Below are 17,024 nucleotides of genomic sequence, written 5' to 3' on the forward strand. Positions count from 1 at the left end.
CGAAGAAGTGGGGGGTTGTACATAAGCGCGGACATGGTGGCTCGGGTATAGCGAGGTTTTGCATGGCGAATGGGCGAAATGGGAGGGGGATGTACATATATACAATAAAAGAGGGGGAGGTTTATAGCTCAGAAATGGGAATTTTCCATGACGTGTTGAAACAACAGTGACCGTTATTTGGTCACGTGACCATACTAGAAATCGCTAAGGGCGCCATTCGACGCGCGCGCCCTCTTTTTTCAGGAAATCTTTTCTTACCGTTTGCACGAGAAAATATTGATTTTTGCAATTGATCTGTAAGAGGACATTAATTATAATTGATTAATATTATTAAAAATACCTATACTTATATGTGGCGCGCGTTATAATTAATTATTAATTTTCGGAGCGTTATAAATGGTAAATACAAAATTATTTATATATTAATTATTTTAATTTAAAGAATAATACATAATATAGAGTATAGAGTGGGAAATCGAAAATTTATAAATGCAGAAAAGTGAAATAAAATAATAACTATGGCATTCCCATTCTATTATACGTTACTGTAGTACACATTGCTCGTCGGATGTTCGTTGCGAAGAATCTATATCTTTTGTAGCTAAGAGTCCTTTGGTACTTTCAGCTTCCTTCATCCAAATCTGTATCTGTTGGTAGAGATCAATAATATATTTATAAACAATGTAAAAAATTAAGAATCTATTTACATACGCATGTACATATATCGATTCGATGAAGACTAATAAAATGATATAAAAAGATATACCTATCTTTCAAATTATATTTTGTATAAAAAAAATCGACATCTAAATATGAACATCATCTATTCTAGTTTAACTAATATAATTAAATGATAAAATAGTAGCATAATAGGATTTTAACTTTCCAGCAATATTCTTTTAGTAGTTCACAACTAGTTGCATCGTGTAACATGTACCGATACAAGTAAACGGTAAAATTGCGATATTTTCATATTAAATTGATGTTAACGTTTCATATACTATTTTGTTTTCATTGTCCGTGAACAATTGCATCGTGCAATTGATAGTTTTCGGAAGATTTATTTTAAAAATTTCTTTGTATTTATTTCGTGCTTCAAATTAGCTTATAAGATTCTCTTTTACTACTTTTATTACTTTTGTTTATTTGCTACTCTTATTACTTTTCGTTTAAGCTATTAAAAGTTATAGGAACATACGAGATGATTTTTAAAATAAGAATAAAAAAATAAGAAATATCAATGTTTACCTATTAACATGTCGATACTTTCGATGTGGTGAGTCATTAATAATTTATCACCTTATCATTATAAATTTGAGGACATTGACCTCACAATTGTCAGAAGGTTAAAGAAAAATTATTAATTATTTGCTGGTGTATTTATCGGACCACTTAAGAATCTTTGCATATTATATTTGCATGTACACATTTTTTAATATTTAAAATATTTGAAATAATTCAAAATATATTGAATAGCTTGTATACTAAGTAGTCAAATAGAAAAAAAAAGAAAATTATATTGTGATGAGAAATTCAATAATTTTTTTACGCTTTATATATTTTTTATATTCTATTTTCTATATTTGTTTTTGCAATAAAATTTATCAAAAAATATGCAAAAGTTTTTTAAATATGTAATTTGATACACTTTAATACAGTACAGTATTTTGATTCATCCAATTACCTGTTTATACAGCAAATCTCTTCTTCGGCCTAATGGTTCCTTACCCAATAAAGGCACAAGTACACCTAGACAAGACTGAAATTTTTCTAGAGCCAAGGCGTAACTACCCTCAGCGAGATATTGTTCAGCAGCTTCTCCTATCTCAAGTGCAGCCGTCATACCTGTGGTACTTTTACTGAGAATTCCTAGTGATAAATAAATTATGTCACGACTATCGTTTATAATTTATATGAAGAATTTCGAACTATTTTTAAATATTTTAATATTCTCAGTTTGTCGCGTTCGGTAACTAGAAATCGATTATACGAAATTCCATTTGAGATGTATATTGCATTATAAGCATTTTATTCTGAAAGATTCAATATTATACAAACGTAATTCATTGTACGCGAATGGCGAGCTTCCCTCTGAAGACGGTATCCTTTGCAAGGCTGAAATATTTCCTTTATTTTCAGATAGCGCACACTTTTCATCGTTACCATCTACAAATGCCACTTTAAGCGTTTCTGCTCTCCTTATGTAATCGTTCACACGATGTCGTAATATTTCCTTTCGCTTTAGATCACTTTCGTCTAATCAAATAATGTCTAATTATAACAAAATATTTAAACAAAAACTTAGAGAATATAAAGAATTAAAACGAGAAATTTAAATCGAAACGTCGATCGTACTTAAATTTGATTGCTTAACTCGAATTTAAAAAAATATTCATGAAAAATATCGATCTTACTTGTTAAGATTGGAATAAAATATCTAAGAGCCTCGCAATACAGATAAAATGCTTCTTTTACATTCTTCTCAGCATCCATTTCAACGGCTTTATGCACCAATGCCACTGCCTTATCGTAATTTTCTTTCGTTGGCGCGTGTTCTAAGTCCAGAAATTCATGCGCGAAAAATTCGTTATACGTTATTCGATCGGCAGGATTGTGCTTCAACAGAGCCATAAGTAAATCCTTACACATAGTCGACACATGAGCCGTCTTTGGTATCTATAATGAATAATCTAGCGTTCATAAATGATTAAAAATTATATATGAACCTTAACACAAATTAATATAGATATTATTTTTATCGAGTTAAATTGACAATCTTTATATATCATTGTGCTACTTATTTCATGTCAGATTAACAATAAAATGAGAAAAATTTCCTAACATTTCGTGCATTTGAGTTTTTAAAACTAACAAGGAAAGGTATGGAAGTGTCGTCCTCCTTTAATTTTAATGCGCTTTGAATATATTGTAGTCTAGGTTAAAATGAGAGACACGTATTTTTTTATACGTACCCATACGGCCGTTAAGGGGGCAAAACACTCTCTTAAGAAAAATCGGTTTTTATATTTCTGAACAAATACCGTTGAAACGGTTAAGAGATATAAAAAGAAGTTTTCAATAAGTTTTATGGTTTTTAATGTACTTTAAAACTGCAGAATCAAATTTTATAAAAAATGAAAGAAGGCGAGAGGATTTCGAAAAATATGACATAATAGAAAAATTTGATTATGCAATTTTAAAGTGCATTAAAAACCATAAAACTTTTAAAAATCTGGAAACTGTTTTATATATCTTACCATTTCGAAGGTATTTGGTCAGACATATAAAAACCGGTTTTTTCAAGAGGGTGTTTCACCCCCTTAACGGCCTCACCTAGACTACAGTATAATATATCAAAATGCATTAAAATCGGAGGGAGACACTTCTATACCTTTCCTTGTAAGCCATATACGTATTTGTAGAAATGTATTCCAGCCAGCGTTACAAATGCTTTGAATTGACTCACAAAAAAAAGATAAAAAAAATTTTTTAAGACAATAAAGGATAAAAGTAAAAGCTCAAAAACTAAAGGGCGCAAAAAAAAGGGAAAACACTGGATAAAATCTTTATTTTTCGTTCTATAAAAATAAAAAAAAGAATGGAAAAAAAGGAATGAAAAAAGCCTTACTTTTTCTCTTTTATTTCGGGGCTATAAATTAAAACTAAAAGCATTATGATATAAAATATAGTAGAATTATTCAATCTACGTATCTATATGGTACAAATAAAATAAATCTCAATCACCTCAATAGGTTGGCTATCCTTGATTTTTTCTGCTAGCTCCTGAAAGCTACTGCTAGAATAGGGAGCTTTCCCGAAAAGACATTCATACATGATCACCCCGACACTCCACAGATCGACGCGAGCGTCATATTTATGTTTCAACAACATTTCAGGTGCCATGTAAAGGGGCGAACCACGTATCGCGAATTTGTGCTCCGAATTTGAGAGATACTGCGCGAAACCAAAATCTGAAATGGCGAGGAACAAGTAATGATTCGCCGTTGATTACCTTTCTGTTAAAACAAAAAATATTTTCTTTTAATTCTTCCGAAAATATATGAAAAGAAATAAACAAATAAAATGACTATATACCGACCTCCAACCTTGAGGACTAATTGAGGTTTTCTCGTTAACAGTAAATTTTGTGGTTTGAGATCCATGTGACAAACATTATGATCGCGCAAATATCTCAACGCTAATGCCAGCTGTTGTAGAAATCTGCGACAAACATTTTCGGCTAATTTATGCTTTTTCTTTATAAATCTCGACAAGTCTCCACCGTCACAGTACTCCATGACGATATATATATGCCTGTTTATACGTATATAAGGATTATCTTTTTAGAAGGAAAAAAATACATATTAACAGTGATAAAAGTAATTTCTTATCAAATTAATATCTACGATTGCATAATCTCATCTCATCTAATTTCACTCATCAACATTTCGCAGTGAAATAATTACGTTATAATATCGTAAAGTCTCATGTAACGAACCCTTCGTCCCAGAAAAAATCTTTCATCTCTACGATATACTCATGTTTGAGGACATTTAACAGCTTGATCTCCGTCACGAGATTGTCAATCGCTGATTTAGAGAGCGAGCCTTTATCCACACACTTGATAGCGACTATTTCTCGACTCCCACCCTGAGAATGATCGTCAAAAAGTGATAATGATTTCGAGATTATCTTATATTCAAATGTAGTCTTAAATTTCTATCAAAAAGTTGGGAGCATCCACGCTTGAAATACAATTTTAAATAAAAATACAGCCGCATTGCGTGATATATTTTACGCTCGAAATTAACTTTATAATTTCCACTGAAAAATTTGTATCTTATCGTGAAACATCTCGCAAGGGATCTATATTGTTAGATGTTATTTGAAAGCTGAGTGCCGGGGGTGCCGAAGAAAACAAGTCCGATACTGTAGCTGAATATGCAAATAAATACGCGATATCGTTCCAGCGATAGCGTGTATTTATCTTTTTGTAAATCACATATATGTACACAGGAAAAAACGAGGAAATCTTTGTATATATAAGTATATATGTACATATATATATAAAACATAGTAATGTAAAAAGTATATATATATATATATATATATATATATATATATATATATATATATATATATATAAATGTTTGTACACTTCCCACATATGTATAATAACTACGATATTAAATCTATTCGTTCCACTTGCACTTATACATATATGCAGGTCCTTTACTTTCTCTTTCTTTCTACGAATTATTTATATTATTTAAAAAATGCAGAAATAAATGTAGTAAGCCTTAAGCTGTAAGAAATTAACCAATTACAATTGACCTTAAAGAAGAATAATGAATATGACTGGTTCATTTCTTACGACTTAAGGCTTACTACAGCTATTGTAGACCCGGCCTAAGAAAGTGCAAAAGTATAACAAATTATTACAACCAGTCGGGTCTCGATACACACACACACACACACACACATATATATATATATATATATATATAAATAATACGTTCTTCAAAGCCACTAAAAAAAATCTACACGTACCTTCTTAAATGCTTTGTACACAGTCGCATAGCTTCCGGTGCCAATTTTTTCCAGCATAGAATAATCACTCACGGTGGGCAGACTCATTTTTGTTGAAAGTAGGCTAATTTATCGCGACATTTCTAGTGAAACGTTGTAAAGACTACTGTGATACATAAGTAGAATTTTACCTTGGCACGCGTTGCTCATGCGCGCTATTTTGTGTTTTCTCGACGAATATATACAAGATTAATATCGTGCTGTTTACATAACAAAAATCAAAAGCTAATCATTATATTAAAGAAACTGCCTAGTATATATAATAGTCAACGCAGTAAAAGTTTCTCTTCTTTTCAATTATTTGCGCACAAAAAACAACTACTATTATAGAATGCATAAATTTCCTTTCTTTTTTTTTTTTTTTTTTTATTTGAGTATATATTAAACGCTTCTTCGATGGAAAATATAATAAAACATAAAAAAAGAATAATTCACGTGACAGTTGCTTGAAGTGCTAAGTTTAATTTATAGGTTAATGTTTAACGCCGATGCTATAAAAGATGCGCAGATAACAACTGTTGCAATCTTTCTGACACGAGAAAGCACAAGTAATGATTCTAGGTGTGTTTGTTCAACATCAGCGTCGAAGCGTAATTATTCCGATTATTAGATGCTCACTGGTAAACAATGCGCGGTCGACGCGGCGAGTAAATTGTAATGTGAACTAGCGCGGACACAATCGCGTGTGTGTCAGAGTGTCAGCTGTGCGTGCGAGACGCATGACGCGCAGTGAGGCGCGAGACGCGAGACGCGTGGGACGTGGGATGTGAGACGAGAGGCTCACTTGGCTTATTTCACGACGCTCTGGGACGAGAATTTCACGACGAAGTTAGCGTGACGGCCGTGAGGGGCGCGACATGCGCGACAGTTCGCAATTCGCAATCGTTCGTTAATACGACGTGTCGACGTTGGCACGATCGCGGAATACTTCGGCCGTTCTCACAAAACGATCTCTCTATTTCTCGCGAAATTTCCTGTGCGACAATCCCGTACACGAAGACCAAGACCTTGTCTTCGGTCGCGACGTCGCGATTCGACAACGGAAGAAGACGGCATGCTAGTCTTCGTTCGATCGCCGAAAGTTCCGATGCCGCGCGTCGTCGTGGACGTGACAGCAGTGTTCGCGCTATAGACTCGTTCAACGCTTTCTTTCATGGCAAACTTGTGCATTCTTCGAGGTTGACTCGTGATTATTTTTCGCGATGGGAAAGGATAAAGAAGCGTGCATTTTTTCGTACGTCGACATGATCTCGTAACTCTTGTGTCGTGGTGGCATTTGCGAGTGTGATATTTTCAAGTAACCTTGTGTCCGCGAAGTATTGGAAAGGGAAAAGAAAAAAATTAACGACTCCGTTTCTCGATAAAACGTGTAATCCTAGGAATATAATACAGGTTTGACGACACGGAATAAATAAGCTGCAATATAACGTGAATTTTGCACCAGTTTGTTTATTGTGGATTTCTCGCTCAGTTTTTGCAAGAAACTCGGTGAAATTTTTCGGTAAGACTTGTTTACAAAGAAAAAAACAGTTCAAACATTTCGTCATTTACAATGGTTTTTTTTTTTTTTTTTTTTTTTTTTTTTAATACACGTGACGATCGTGCGACCTATCCTTGAATTAATACGCGTGTCATGCCTTATTATAAGACGCACTAATTAGCGAATCTGAATTGCGACACGCTCGTCCTTCGCGCATGTATTTTTGTCGGATGCGAATCGGAATCGACTCTTCCGATGGCCTCTGATCATTGTTAGAAGCGCGCATCTCGCTCGACACCTCGGCACGTAACGTGATTCCTGTAATTCCTAGAGAAGCAAAATTGGCTTCGACGAAACTAATAACACAAAATATTCATTCTGTGAGCGTATGTTGGTCACTCGTTGGTCGCCTATCGACGCAGTAAATGTCGCAATTGGCCGATCGAGCAAACTTTTGGTTGCCGTTTTTGCCGTGAGATTAGCTGTTAGTGCGTAAGCTACCGGAGTTCATTTCGAATGTTTTGGCAGCTGATTTTGTTCCCCTTTCTCCTTTCGTAACAGAACCGTTTAAAAATTTCTCAACCCTTTACACTACCGAGGAGTTTATTTAAACGCTATCACGTTGAATTGCTTTTCTAACGCGTTAACAACAACGCGCCTTTCGAGAGGCTATCTTTCGGGATGCTTTATTGGAGAAGCATCAAGAAACGATGACGTCATATACTGAAACATAAGCTGTTTTCTCGTAGCAGGTGCGCGTATTAAATTTTCGGAATCGCGAATTATTTACATCTTGTTGAAGTTGACATTCCCATGCGGTGGACAAAGATCAATTTTCAATTTAATTTTGTCAGATACATATCGTATATAGAAACGTGTAAATTAAATTTAAGTTGTACACTGTATGCATTAATACAATAATAGTTTGCATCTATTGTTTGTTCAAATGTGAATATTTGTAGGCTTGTGTTACCATACAGAATGTGCAGGATTGAAACATTGATTGACACAGGGTAAAGATATTCTTGCAACTCTTTTATATTCAATTCTGTGTGTGTAGGTGCGGTATATATTGATCAAGAAAAAAAAAAGTCTAGAGAGATTGCTCGTTAATTTCTCACAACAATGGATTCGGAAGAAGAAACACTCTACGACGACGTTGATTCTGGTAATGAATCAAGCGGCGATGATGTTGACTTTGCCATGGAAATAGAATCTGGTAATCCACGTGAACGAGCTACCGATGTAGATGAATATCCTTTTGAAGTACTTTCTACTGAAGAGATTGTACAACACATGGTCGATTCCATAAAGGAAGTCAACACTGTTGTTGAAGTAAGCTTTATAGATTATAGTAATTAATGAATGTACATTAAAAAGTAAATATTAGGATACATATCTTATATATGCGCTAATCTGCAGATACCAGCAACAACTACACGTATATTATTAAATCATTTTAAATGGGATAAGGAAAAATTAATGGAGCGTTTTTATGATGGCGATCAAGACAAATTATTTGCCGAAGCACGTGTCATTAATCCATTTAGAAAGGGTCCTTTAATAAGTAGAAGTCGATCTTCGCAGAGTTCTTTGGTAAATGTGTATAATTTATTCTAATTATATTTGGGGTGTCATTATTAAACAAATTACAATAAAATTTCTTTTGTTTATGTGTCACAGTCCAAAAGAATGACAAATGGAACAGAGGAATGTGGAATCTGTTTTATGATCTTACCATCTTCTGTAAGTTTATTGTATCTTTAAAAAGTAGCATGTTAATAAAGTATAAGATAAAAGACTCTATAAAAATTGTTAGATGATGACTGGTCTCGAATGTGGGCATCGTTTCTGTACTGGTTGCTGGGGAGAATATTTGACGACTAAAATCATGGAAGAAGGAGTTGGACAAACAATTGCGTGTGCTGCTCATGCTTGCGATATTTTAGTAGATGATGCCAGTGTTATGCGGCTTGTCAAAGATTCCAAAGTTAAATTAAAATATCAACATTTAATCACCAATAGTTTTGTCGAAGTAAATATTTTTAATAAATATAGTTAAATTTATTGGATATTATATAAATATCTTCTTACATATGTGTTTTCTTCCTTAGTGTAATAGGTTATTGAGATGGTGTCCTTCTCCCGATTGTAATAATGCAGTTAAAGTGCAGTATGTAGAAGCAAGACCAGTTACTTGTAAATGTGGACATATTTTCTGTTTTCACTGTGGTGAAAATTGGCATGATCCTGTAAAGTGTCATTTACTTCGAAAATGGATCAAAAAGTGTGATGATGATTCTGAAACATCAAATTGGATTGCTGCTAATACAAAGGAATGTCCTAAATGCAATGTTACAATCGAGAAAGACGGCGGATGTAATCACATGGTTTGCAAAAATCAAAATTGTAAAACTGAATTTTGTTGGGTGTGTCTTGGACCATGGGAACCACATGGTTCTAGCTGGTATAATTGTAATCGCTACGATGAAGAGGAAGCTAAAGTAGCTAGAAATGCACAAGAAAAATCCAGATCAGCTTTACAGAGATATTTATTTTATTGTAATAGATATATGAATCACATGCAATCGCTAAAATTTGAGAGTAAATTGTATGCTAGTGTGAAAGAGAAGATGGAAGAAATGCAACAGCATAACATGTCATGGATTGAGGTACATCAACATTATTATAATAGTGATAATAATACTAATAGTAATAAAATATATATGTATATAGAGCATTGCTTGAATTTATCGAATACAAACTTATGCATATTAATCTTTTTCACATGTTTCAGGTACAATTTTTGAAAAAAGCAGTCGACATTTTGTGTTCCTGTAGACAGACTCTCATGTATACTTATGTCTTTGCTTATTACGTGAAAAAGAATAATCAGTCTGTGATTTTTGAAGATAACCAAAAGGATTTAGAGAGTGCCACAGAATGCCTCTCTGAATATCTCGAAAGGGATATTACAAGTGAAAATCTTGCAGATATTAAACAAAAAGTTCAGGATAAATATAGGTAATTGTGTGTTACTTGTTTGTTAGGAAAATGAGATATCTTGTTTGTAATTGTAATAATGTGAAGACAATATTATTTTCTTTTAAAGATACTGCGATAGTCGAAGAAAAGTGCTTTTAGAACATGTCCATGAAGGGTATGAAAAAGAATGGTGGGATTACAAGGAATAGAGCATCTTTATTAAGGTTTTTTTTGGGGTGTGACACATAAGTTCTCTTCCTTCCCACCTCTGCCCCAGCTGTGATAAACTAAGAAAGAAAGAGCTGACAAGAGACAGAAATGGAGTATGTGACAAAGTGATAAACGTGTTATATGCACTTCATACATAATATGCTCTGTGGTCACACATATAATATCGTTTATGATAAATATTGAACTCGAACTATTAAAATTCAATCCGATCAAAGTTGATTGGACAATATCTTAATTTGCGCTTGCTGTGTGTTGTACATCATTGTAGATTCTTAATCCTTGATAAAAATGCCCCATTGTTTTAGATAACGGTAAGAATATTAGTTATATTCATTAAGGCGAACAACATGTGCATCATAATTAGTCAAATATTGTTATTAATATTTTTAGCAATATGTTAAAATAACTTGACTAAAAAATTTAATATTTTAATGTATTTTACTGAGGTTAATCGATTGCAATTTTTGAATACCGATGATTTATTTTCTTCCCATATTACTATTTTAAGGATAGCTATTTAAAATATAAAATGGGTCAGGTATGTACAACTAAGATGGATCACATCTCGACTGTTTTGTGCTATTTTGGACCACAATACGTCCAGGCTATAACTGCCAATCTTTAAGGGACACTAAATTACTAAATGCGTATCGTCAGTGCTATGTATTTTTATTGTTAATGTTTGAAATTATTTCTGTCCTCGTATTTGTATCATTTTAAAAAAGATTTAAACACAAAACATCTTACAAAATAATAAAGATATAATCGTTTATCTCTTTCTGTACAGATTTTTTATTTCTTTCTTTACAGATAAATTATATATTTCAGTTTGTTATTTCATACTGACGTTGCGCAGTTTAAAGGGGGCCAAGTTTGTGATATCTTCACATGTATCATATTGCATCTCTAAATAAAACTACTACGCAGGTGTATAACATACATTTGTCAAATTATAACAAAATGCTCATACTATTATACTTAATTGTGTCTCTCATTTTGTAAATTTGATGTTTTATGATTCATGATAAATTGTACAATATATTTTTGTTTTGACTTGCATTATTAAATCTCAATTTTTTACAAGTCGATATATATTCTAAATAATTTATAATTGTAATACACATACACATACATCTTTCTTTCTTTCTCTCTCTCTTTCTCTGTTTACACAATGTTTTAGAAATTTGATATGTTATTAAAATACCCTAATTAAAATACTGATTGTAATTTTACATAAATCTTATTAAGAATTTTTAAATCTAATTATATGATTGTTTCAGAGTTACTTTATTATCCTTTCTTTTTATCATGATTTTTTAATTATTTCTTTTTATTTAATTTTATTTCTATTTATCTGCATAACACTGACGATATGTTTTATGTACCATTAGCTAATTGAAGGTTGATGATTACAATAAAATATTCACTTATTATTATCAATATAAGTGACAGACAAAATGGAGTTCCATTTGTACAATTAATGTAATGTATGTGTATATATTATATATGTGTGTATATATATATATATATATATATATATATATATATGTATATATGTATATATATATTCACATAGAATAAATATATAGTACTTTGAAACATAGTAATAACAAAGTAAATGTAGAAAATTTTGAAGATTTATTGATGAAACGAAATTTGTGTGTTGATTCTTGCTATTATACATATTAGAATCTGAAATAAAAGTTAAAATGCAGTTGTTTTCTGTACAGTCGCAAAATTTGATTAGATGTAAGAAAACTGTTAGACATACTTCCGCCAGAAAAAAATCTCTAGTTTGTGATTTTATAATTATATTCACTCAATATTCGTAAGTTACAATAGCATATTAAAAGAGCTCTCTGATATGATCCTGTATAAAAATAAAACTTATAAATGTTCAAAACTTCTTGTAAATGACTGAGAGTCTTCGTATTCATAAAAATAATGTGTGGTATATATAAAGTTGAAATATTTAGCTGTCAAACTATCAAACATATCCAAGAAACTATTATGCAATGATGCAAATGTTTAATTGCATTTTAGTTGGTATAGATTGCAAAGATTTCTCTTGTGTCAAAGATTTTATTGTTTGCTCATAATTTTTGAGTATTTCATAAATATTAAAATTTATACAATAATAAAACAAATTATTTTATTAGTGAATTGTAATATAGACGAAAATCGTGCGCGACTTTACCTTTTATGGTTAAATAAATTAACATGATATATTGACTGTGTTTCAAAATTCACTGTTACTACTAAAAATCTAAGTTTACGTTATGTATATTATAGATTTCCAGTACTAGCAATAAATTTTGGAACGCAATAATTATCATCTTCATCAAATTCTTATGGTGATGGATTTCTCATCGTTGTTTGATGTTGCCTTTTGTTAACATAATTACAAATACATAATATATATATATTGTAAATACTACATATACATATATATATTCATATACATACATTGTAAATCTTAAGTGATTTAGATCTCGATAGTCTCATGAATATGAAAATATGTATGAGATTTCACCATGCTGAAAATGACAGTTAATATATTTCCTTGGCAAAAATGTATCCTCCTCTTTGATTAAGAAATAAAGAGAGGAAATTATTATCCCACAGCATCCTATTATAACGTTATACTTATTATGCATTTAAAATACTTATATAATTGAAATCATACAGAGGACTCGATCAGCTGAAACATTTCTAAATAATATAGAGCATATAGTCTTTTCATCTCTTAAAATAATATTATGCATTTTAAACAAAAGTATCCAGATCATATATAAATTTAATTGTGATAGTAAAAAATTAGTTTTCTACATTGCAACACATCTTTATAGAAAATAATGTGTTGTTTTGAAAATGCTATTAACATCAATAGAATATCAAACTCATTAATGTATTTTTTGTTTTTAATTAATATTTGAGATTAAATATAAATATAATTAGAAGGATTATATTCATCGCAGTAAGAATAGCGGTTATTTCACATATATGAAGTTATTATTTTTGATTATTTGCAAACATATATACATTAGAAATATGTATGTCGTTTACAGCATTTTGTAGCGATTAAGACTGATCCCCTCTTTGACATGACATAATGCACAACAGTATATATATTAAAACTTATTTTACTTATAATTTATAATGATACATTAAAAATGCTCTCTACAATGTTGATTCAATGTGTTTTCCAAGAAAACAAATTTACTCTTACATCATATCAATTAAGTTTGCATAATTTTATGTGTGAGCATAATTTTTACTTATAGTAGCATAAAACTATTGAAATTGTCAGTAACAGCAAACTGTGTGTGTGTGTTCTACCCTGTAAATTTCCATCGATAATAGTATTTGATATAGTAAGTAATGTTATATGAGAAATTATTGAGTTTTATCAAATATTAATAATGCACATATGCAAATATCACCCAGATTGAAAAATAAGAAATTATATTAAATTTTCTATATTATTGTGAAATTGTCTTATATACTAATTTTATCTTTGCAATATTTTTTCACAATCTTTCTTTCATCCCAGTCTCTTTTTTTCAATAATAATTACAGGAAAAAGATCTTTATTTTATAAAAGTATTTATTTTGAATATAAAATTTTCGCAAGTGTATAATAATAGAATATATCGACATGTAAAAAAGTAGCCGTTATTTGAATATATATCATTGAATATATCGGTACAGTTCTTAACTATTTCTCGTTGAATATCACGGTACAGTTCTTAACTATTTCTTGCTTTTTTTTTTCCATTGCTATATATTTTTTAATGTTTAAAATTGTGTGGATGCGATCAGTTCTACGACGAAAGATATTCAAAAAATTTATTATTTAATATATTCTCTACCTAAAATAAATTATAAATAAATATATTAGTGTCTACCTAAATTCAATAAAATTTTCGAGAAAAAGAGAGATTCTTGTTTCATACATAAATTTCTAATAATTTCTTTAATTTTGAGTATTATTGTTGAAAATTACTTTAATATTAAAAAAAATGTCTATTATATAATTAAATAAGATATATTCTGTTTACTATACATATATAATTTCACTAGTTTGTATCATAAAGTATTGTAATAGGAAACTAGCGTCATTGTCTGTCGCTCATGCTATATATGCTGGCTGGAGTTATATAAAAAGTAGGACGATTCTAAGCAGAGTGACGTTGATATGAAAATTATGTATGTCAACGCGTTGAAGTATCTTTTGTTAATCTTGTATGTTTCTCGTATAGACGTAGCAAACTCTCCGTTTGAATCGAATCGTTCCGATGTTCGTATGAAATGTAATATTGTACGTACGTTATTGAAAAAATCTATTCACATTTCTCTCTCAAGCGTGTTCTCGTAGAACATAAGTACGCGATAATTTCTTGGATAAAACATACTCAAACCATATGATTTCGTGAGGCTCCATCAGGAAGTCACCGACAAGATTGTAGCGATTAAACCAAGAGTGGCTCCTGTCATTAATAAACTTCTCCAAATTGCTCCGCTAATTTCTTCAGCCACAGGATATTCAATGCATAATTGTTCCTGTAAGAAAATAATACAAGGTATGTGTATTTTAAGTAAAAGTTTAAAAAAAAATTTTCTCCCTTAGCGATAAATACTCACCCACCCATCGTAGCCTTTAATAAAATGTGTTATATTTTCACCGACGTATCTAGAAACGTATAGCGGCAATTTCTTTTTAAGACTGTGCATTCTTCTGTCTCTAGCCCATAAAGCTAATCTGCCCATAAAAGCGTATAAGCAAACAATTCTAGCCCATGTAATAACGCCATGTAAAAACAATTCATTGGCAACTCCCATAAACGTTTCGTACGCAGTATCCGGAACAACATTTAAACGATTTACCATACTTGTAAAGAGAATGCTATGTTTGTTGAGCATTTGATATACATTGTGCCTCATGCTACGAGACACTGGATCCTGGGATATAAGATAGATATCTTCTTTTAACAAGTACCGTATTACATCGTTGGCTAGACTCTCGGCGGTCGATTCTATGGAATCATCATGGATATTGTATCTTGGTGGTGGGCCTAGTTGTGGGAAGAGATGTTGAAGTCGAATCTAAAAGATACAACATTTTGTCTCAAATACAAAACTATAGTTTTATAATGACTTTTTTGATTGAAGTTTTTTTTATATTCAATTTGAAAAAACGTGATGTCGATGAGCATTTTGTTAACTTGGATGCTGACTATGAATCGGTGCGAATAATTAACAAGCGTAATAGTCGATATATGGTACCTGACACATTTCGAAGAAAGACATAGCGCGATTAGCAGCGCCGACCGCATATCGGCAGACACCGTCCTCGTTGTCGTCGGCTGCAGCTGCGGCGGCAGCGGCCACAGCTCGCTCGTTCGACGAATTCTTGTTACCGGGGGGATCGCATTCCGGAATGCCGCCCACTCTGGAATGCAGCTCCTCTCGCGTTGACGTACCCTGCCCCTCCTCCGCGCTACCCCGTGTACCAAGAATCTCATTGTTCATCGTTGTTCCGTCGTCGCCGGCCATCCTATCTCCTTCTGCTATTAAACGAGGAATCGTTTTCAAATAATCCCGTTCCTTTATCCACACGTTTCTCGCGTACAGTTTCCGTTGGCAGTTACGTTGTCCTTTCAGGTCGTCGTGACACACACATACACACGCACCGCTCTTCACCGTTCTTACATCTCACGTTCGTCTTCAAGATCGTCTGGTGCATGAATCGATCTCGCGCGCGCGCGCGCGCGCGTCCGATGCGCCGGGATGAAGCGAGTACACGGTGCTCCAAAAACTCGAACCAACCGATCCAACCCGGTCAACCGACCGACCAACCGACCGACCGATCGACCAACCAACCAACCAACCAACCAACCAACCAACCAACCAACCAACCAGCCAGCCAGCGACAAAACGCTCCGCTCTCTACTTTCCCGCGGCCATTTCCGAAGCCGATGCCGAGAGCCGAGAGCCGAGAACCGAGAAACCGAAACCGCGCCGTGTACCGTGTCCCGTGTCGTGCCGTTTCCTCCGCTCTCACTCCGCGCTCCGCGTCGCTCTTGCACCTAACTTCTCTCCGTACCGCTCCCTTGGTCCACGCCTGCCGCCGACCAGCCCGACTTACGAATGTTTCACATCACTACCACTTCCCCCTCTCACCACTACCGCTTATCTCGAGACTCTACCTCTATCCTACCGCACCGCACCGCACCGTGTAGTCGTGTAGTGCCGTGTATGACGTAGTCCAGTGTCTATCAGCTTTTTGCTACACAACCGATCTGATCTGGCATATAATACGGAGGAGCCTGTTACAGGACGTGACGTCACCTTTGACAAGTGTCAAGAATGTCGCTTGCGATTCTCCAATGACAACGATTTACCTGTCAATTGTAAATGATTAAAAGATATTATAATTACACATTACAACCGGTCTTGAATTATCATACGGAACCGAGGTGAATTGAGAGACCCTGACACGAAGCACAGACACAGACACAGGCACACAGAGCAGTCGGCGTCGGCGATCGGCGAGTGAACGCTGACACGCCGAACGCAGACGGCCACTCTCACCAGCACCAGTGCGGCGCGCGCTACACCTTTGCACACCATCGTGACGACTCTCTATGGATCATTCACGTTTTCGCCCCACCACCGGTCCGCCTCGACACGTGCACCGTGTGCATACACGCGGGACGCGGGTTCGGTCGCGTGTAGT

General features: G+C 33.4%; 3 protein-coding genes across 10 annotated transcripts; 1 reads left to right on the forward strand and 2 right to left on the reverse strand.

The window, feature by feature from the left end:
• Positions 1–411: 411 nt before the first annotated feature.
• On the reverse strand, positions 412–6,366 carry Aduk (Another Drosophila Unc-51-like kinase). 6 transcript variants are annotated; one of them, XM_072890927.1, is made up of 8 exons: positions 5,551–6,366; positions 4,499–4,650; positions 4,100–4,221; positions 3,745–3,971; positions 2,415–2,676; positions 2,059–2,256; positions 1,685–1,869; positions 412–647 (listed from the first exon to the last, which is right to left on the reverse strand). In XM_072890927.1, the coding sequence occupies exons 1-8, from the start codon at positions 5,635–5,637 to the stop codon at positions 543–545; spliced, it is 1,338 nt and encodes a 445-aa protein (XP_072747028.1). In that variant the 5' UTR covers positions 5,638–6,366; the 3' UTR covers positions 412–542. The 6 variants fall into 6 exon arrangements, with proteins under 6 accessions (XP_072747028.1, XP_072747027.1, XP_072747031.1 ...); XM_072890926.1 differs by having other exon boundaries at positions 4,100–4,314; XM_072890930.1 differs by lacking the exon at positions 4,499–4,650 and having other exon boundaries at positions 5,551–6,356.
• A 129-nt stretch (positions 6,367–6,495) lies between these two features.
• Positions 6,496–11,548, forward strand: Ari-1 (E3 ubiquitin-protein ligase ariadne-1). 2 transcript variants are annotated; one of them, XM_072890924.1, is made up of 8 exons: positions 6,496–7,090; positions 8,130–8,404; positions 8,492–8,665; positions 8,753–8,815; positions 8,889–9,104; positions 9,184–9,741; positions 9,867–10,093; positions 10,182–11,548. In XM_072890924.1, exons 2-8 carry the CDS (start codon positions 8,195–8,197, stop codon positions 10,261–10,263), a joined length of 1,530 nt encoding a protein of 509 aa, XP_072747025.1. In that variant the 5' UTR covers positions 6,496–7,090; positions 8,130–8,194; the 3' UTR covers positions 10,264–11,548. The 2 variants fall into 2 exon arrangements, with proteins under 2 accessions (XP_072747025.1, XP_072747026.1); XM_072890925.1 differs by lacking the exon at positions 6,496–7,090 and adding an exon at positions 7,232–7,821.
• A 1,124-nt stretch (positions 11,549–12,672) lies between these two features.
• Positions 12,673–16,772, reverse strand: LOC140665165 (uncharacterized). Of its 2 annotated transcripts, XM_072890938.1 has the most exons (4): positions 15,572–16,772; positions 14,930–15,391; positions 14,701–14,848; positions 12,673–14,157 (listed from the first exon to the last, which is right to left on the reverse strand). In XM_072890938.1, the coding sequence occupies exons 1-3, from the start codon at positions 15,839–15,841 to the stop codon at positions 14,729–14,731; spliced, it is 852 nt and encodes a 283-aa protein (XP_072747039.1). In that variant the 5' UTR covers positions 15,842–16,772; the 3' UTR covers positions 12,673–14,157; positions 14,701–14,728. The 2 variants fall into 2 exon arrangements, with proteins under 2 accessions (XP_072747039.1, XP_072747038.1); XM_072890937.1 differs by lacking the exon at positions 12,673–14,157 and having other exon boundaries at positions 14,315–14,848; positions 15,572–16,771.
• Between the last annotated feature and the right edge of the window lie 252 nt (positions 16,773–17,024).

Source organism: Anoplolepis gracilipes, chromosome 4, assembly GCF_047496725.1.
Source record: "Anoplolepis gracilipes chromosome 4, ASM4749672v1, whole genome shotgun sequence".
Taxonomy (NCBI): domain Eukaryota; kingdom Metazoa; phylum Arthropoda; class Insecta; order Hymenoptera; family Formicidae; genus Anoplolepis; species Anoplolepis gracilipes.